The sequence below is a fragment of the Triticum aestivum genome, chromosome 3A (genome assembly GCF_018294505.1).
Source record: "Triticum aestivum cultivar Chinese Spring chromosome 3A, IWGSC CS RefSeq v2.1, whole genome shotgun sequence".
NCBI classification, from domain to species: Eukaryota; Viridiplantae; Streptophyta; class Magnoliopsida; order Poales; family Poaceae; genus Triticum; species Triticum aestivum.
The window spans coordinates 708,105,425-708,110,625 of record NC_057800.1 but is presented as its reverse complement, the minus strand read 5'-3'; the positions used below and the strand labels follow the sequence as shown (position 1 = coordinate 708,110,625).

Here is a 5,201-nt window from a genome sequence, read left to right as displayed (position 1 = left end):
GGCGGTGGATGGGGGCATGGAACGGCGGGGAGGCGGCGGAGGAGGAGGAGGAGGATTGGGGCGTGGAACGGTGGCGAGCATGGGCGGGGAGGCGACGGCGGCGGAGGAGGATGGGGCATGGAGCGGCGGAGGCCCAGGTCGTACTTTGTTCGTTGGGCGGAGGTGCGGGGCGTGGTAAACGTCCTGTGCGGGGCATGCGTGCATGCGCGGCCGTGGGTTATTTTTTCGAACGGGTGGGCTTGATCAAGTGGCTAATTGCGTGGCTTGCTGTGTTAAATACGGGAGGATTACAGACCGTCAGATATTATAGATGTACGGATATAATTGTTTGGATCTGCCTCTCTCTTTCTTTTATAGTGGTAGTAGATAATTATTGGCGCCGGTCGTTATATTTGGCGCATGAGTAAGGACCCGCGGAGGAAGTTGATAGAGTTATTTGGCGCATGAGTAAGGACCCGCGGAGGAAGTTGATAGAGTTGCATGCGGCCGACATGCATGCAACTGCTCCTAGAGGAGCATGCATTTAAGTTTGATGTGCATCGAGGTCAAATGAATAATTGAGAGTTCACAATATTGTTACACGAAATTAAGTAGTTGAGTGGTAGTTAGCACTATCACAAAAATTAGGTAAACGTTTTGGGCCGGAGCGCCGGCCGAAGCGCTCCACCGGTTCGCTCCCGCTGACTTCCTTTTTTCACACGCGAGACAGGCTGGCAACGCATGCCTGGTGGACCCAAACGTTTTCTTTCTTTATTTTTTTTCTTTTTCTCTCCTTCTTCCTTCCACTTTCTGTCTGATCTCATCCCATCTCCCGCAGTACGAGCTCGCCGGCGTCAGCGGCGCGACCCCCTGCTGCTTTCATGAGCGCCACCTATCTGCCGTTGCAAGCATCTCCTCTCCCAAACAAAACCCAAAAATTTTTGCTCCTCCATCGATGCTGCAATCGGCGACCTAAAAGCTACAATCAACGACGACAAAAGCTTCAACCAGAAGACGTTGGCGCGCCACCGGAGAGCAGCGGCCGCATCCTGGGACGGAGCAAGCCACAACTGGAGCTGCGACAGGGGCTCACAGGAAGTTGCAACCGGCGATCAAGTTTGCTGGAACCGGCAGGGAGTTTTGCTGGAACCACCCCCAAAAATGCTACCACCAGAGTTCGTCCTGCTGGAACATCGACATTTTTACTACAATCGTAGCCTGTTTTTGCTACCACCAGTGACTTTTTTTGCTACATGCATGCACTGCGGTGTTGGCCGATGGCGGCGATGCATTTCTTTTGCTGCAACCGAAATGCTACCATCGCTTTTTGTTTTTGCTGGAACCAACGCCCACATTTGCTACCATCAGCTTTTGGTTTTGTGCGGAAAAACATATCGTTTGCTGCAAATCCATCTCCTGGTCACTACTTCCGTCAGTCGTTGTGGTAGCAAAAAAGCTCGCCGGTAGAAGCTTTTTGTCTTGTCGGGTGCAACAAATGAGGCGGACGCCAGCGTCGCCACAGAAAACACTCCAGCCGATGCACCAAAACTACATGCTGGTTCCAGCTTTTTATTTGCCGGTTGTAGCTAAACAAGAAACTGGTGTTGCAATCGGCAGCGACGATCGTCGATGATTTCACCCGTAAGTGGGAAATGCTTCAACCTGCATAGGAAAAGCTTCATCCTGCGGTGGAAAAAGCTTCAACAGGTATGAGGGAAAAGTTTCAAACAGTGGAAGAAAACTTCAAGCATGAAAAAGCTTCAACTTGGTGGTGCAAAAGCTTCAAGCGACGGCGGAAAAAGCTTCAAGCGGCATGGGGGGAAAGCTTCAACCTGCGAAAAAGCTACAACCATAGTGTGTGGGAGTTGCAACCGTGAACTATTTTTGCTGGAACCGGTGATCACGGCGAGCGAGAGGTGACCATGGAGAGCACGACGGTCACCGCGGCGAGCGGGAAACCATGAGGGTGGTGAGCTGGGACTCTGGTCAGGAGGTGCTGAAACCCGTGTCTCTGTGTTCTGGAACTGTTACTACGGCGAACTGCGAGGTTGGATCGGTGTTTTATGCTGGAACCGTGGCTGCCTGGCGAGGATGGCAAGCAGCGGCTAGCTTGGGAAAGAAGTGGAAGGGAGCGGCGGCAAGCAAGTGGCGGCACGCCGGCGCGGGGTCGTTGGGGTGGATATTACGGGCGCTGACGGGACGGGGAAAGAAGTGAAAGGCGAGAGACGGGGGAAGGAAAGGATGCGGAAGCCAGATCAGATGGCTGCGCTTCGCTGCATCGGGTGGCTACGGTGCGACCGGCCCAACTATTGGGCCGGCGTGCCGGCGCCTAATACTGTCCCAAAAATTATTAGGGCTTAGGTAGTAGAGCGTCGTGGGTCTTGCTATATATGGCCATTTTTTTTTTGCGGGAATATACATATGCCCAGTTTGTTAAGGGCGAGATCAATTTTCCAACGAAAAACTAAAAGAAGATGATTTGAGCTGATGGTCAGACCCATCCATGCATTCTGCGTGGTTCCGATCGGTGTGCAGCCAGAATCTGCAGGCAATTATATTTGTGTACCTCAGTCTACGTCCGTCCCTTCTCGATCTGAGCCTTTAAATATACAGCCTATACAGACCAAATGAACTATCCAAACTGTTAGAAATAATCTTGAGCTGGTTTGCTTGCACAGGTGGTGTGAGTTAACTGAGTTTAGGTTGACTAGCTATCAGGACTTGTACACGTGTAGGTCTATGTTTCCTAGTCAGAGTAGGATTGCGAGTACTACTACGGATAGGTGATAGAGTCCATCACCGAGTCATGTTGAGTCAGGTGCTGCGTGCGTATATACGTGTATATAAGCACGGTAGTGCCGCAGTTTTGGATAAGCGAGGAGGAAAATAGAAAAGAAATAAACTTAGATCGAGCGAGCGTTTCGACGAGAGATCCATCGAGCCCCGCCCTAGCTTCCACACATCTCATCTACGTACGTAGTCCGCTCGCCTTTTTTTTTATCCCCTCGTCATGAGGAGGGTCATGGCGGCGTCACCGCTGTTGCTGCTCTTGCTGGTGTCGCTGGTGTCGACGGCGGCCGCCACCAGCGACACATCGGAAAGCTGGGAGAGGAAGAGGAGCGAGGAGGAGACCCGGCAGATCTTCAGGGAGTGGAAGGCCATGCACGGCACGACCAACAGCTCCCTCGATGAGGAGGAGCAGCGCGCGTACACCATGTTCAAGCACAGGCTCGGCCTCATTGACCGGCAGTGGCATGACCAAGGCTACTCCGTCTTCTCCTGGGAGAGGGGGAGGAGCGAGGAGGAAACGCGCAAGATCTTCGCGGAGTGGAAGGCACGAAAACCAGTTACTACCTACAGCTCCATCGCCCACGAAGAGCACCGGTACACCATATTCAAGGAGGACCTGCGCAAAATCGACCAGCACAACGCTGGCTACGCCATCGGGGTCCACAATAACAACAGATGCCTCAACCAGTTTAGCCATCTCACCCAAGAGGAGTTCGAAGCCGTTTGCTGCGGGTTCTGGCCGGAGGAGCCATCCGAGGCCAAATTACAGAGGATAGGCGAGATCCAGGAGCTGTTGCGGCAAGCATTTACCCGTCCCTTAATTTAATTCTTGGTTGAAAGGGAATTTACTGGATTGCTTTTTTATTTGTCATCATGTATCTCCAATGTTTTCTATACCAACAAAAGTAGAGGATCTTTTTTAACACAAAAGTAGATGGTTTTCTCATAGATGAAGTTGTTAGGATATATATCTGCTCGCGCGCGCGCGTGGTGTGTGTGTGTGTGTGTTGGCTCATTGTAAAAACTATTTTACTAGAGTTGAGCAAAGTATTTGAAGTGTTTTAGCAACATCTGAATATTGCACATGGCTTCATTATGCAAGATAGGAGAAGGAGCAGAGGCTTATTCTTTCATGCAGGAATATACTGGTGCTGATTGGATTATATTCTTGCCTTGTTTAGGCGCATGGGACACACTACAGTGCTTCTATTTTTCATTTTGGTCATGCCCAGCGCCTCACCGAACTACTATTATTCTGGAAGACTTGCAAAAAGCTTCCAGCACATATTCACGGGGACGATAACAATTGGAGACATGGAGCAGAGCTATTCTCTTGTAAAACAGGAAGTTGTTGCCATCTTGAATTATGATATCGGTAATCAGAAAGCAGTTCCAACACTAGTACCTTATCGTTTTATCTCATTCTCAGAAAGAAAAAACTTGTTTGAACAATAAATAGTTGTAGTTTCCATGTATGTTTAATCATTGTATTTCTTTTCAATTAGCATGGCGACATTCTCCCCTCGGCAGTGGGCACTTTAAATGTTTTTAATCAATGTTCTGTTATAGCTATTATATCCGGACCTTCATGCATGAATCTGTTGATTTGGCCTGATACTTTGCACCAGGAATATTGTTCCTAGGTCAGGCTACGAACTCTTGTATACACTGCGAAGATGTTAAACAGTGTATAAATGGCTGTATAGAGTTACTGTATATCTCATGTATTGTATCCCTTGTATATGACACCGACACATGGTGTACATGCTAGCGTATACCGGGGAACCGGCCTCGCCAACGCGGTGGGCGAAACTAACTTCGCCGGCCTTCCGAAAGGGCAAGCAAAGGAGCTCGCTGCTCAAATCGCCTCCGGCGTTCAGGCAGTGCAGCTCTCTCGACGAGTACTGGAGAAGGACCAGGTAGAATTCCATGAGATGCGAAGGTATTTCACGGAAAACGTGACACCAGGATTATAGAGTTAGCCGTTAGTGAGTGAAATTTCCCATTATTTATAATGCTTATGTTAAGTGGTGCAACATCTGAACCTGAATAAGCGAAATACCCGTCGATGTAGCTAAAGATGCACATATACAGGAAGATCATCACTTTTTCCCAGATTGTGTAGCAATGTGTATCATTCAATATCCATGTGAGATATTTCAATTGTTGAGGCCAATGCAAAATGATTTCTCTCATGCATTATGCACCTATGATCTATGTGTGCATACTTATCTCGTGTCCCCACATTCATGTTAAAACATGAATTGGATGGAAGCAAGGAATAAGCACAAGAGGGTGATACGCATGCGGCACATTAAAGTTATGATGACTAATTCCTCATAACTTTTATCAGTTGCGTATGTGGAAAACGTTTTTGTAATGTACTTGCTGTTTAGAGTTTATCATGCTCTTCGCACCCCCATTTTGTTCAT

At 48.8% G+C, this 5,201-nt stretch overlaps 1 protein-coding gene across 1 annotated transcript; it reads left to right on the top strand.

Annotated features, from left to right (window-relative positions):
• Positions 1–2,833: 2,833 nt before the first annotated feature.
• LOC123059318 (oryzain alpha chain-like) lies at positions 2,834–3,833 on the top strand. The gene has a single exon (XM_044481909.1). It carries the CDS (start codon positions 2,990–2,992, stop codon positions 3,593–3,595), a length of 606 nt encoding a protein of 201 aa, XP_044337844.1. The 5' UTR covers positions 2,834–2,989; the 3' UTR covers positions 3,596–3,833.
• Positions 3,834–5,201: the final 1,368 nt, after the last annotated feature.

Bases quoted from the DNA above. Each gene is read 5' to 3' on its own strand.
- LOC123059318 (XM_044481909.1), top strand. From the start codon at position 2,990: ATGAGGAGGGTCATGGCGGCGTCACCGCTGTTGCTGCTCTTGCTGGTG.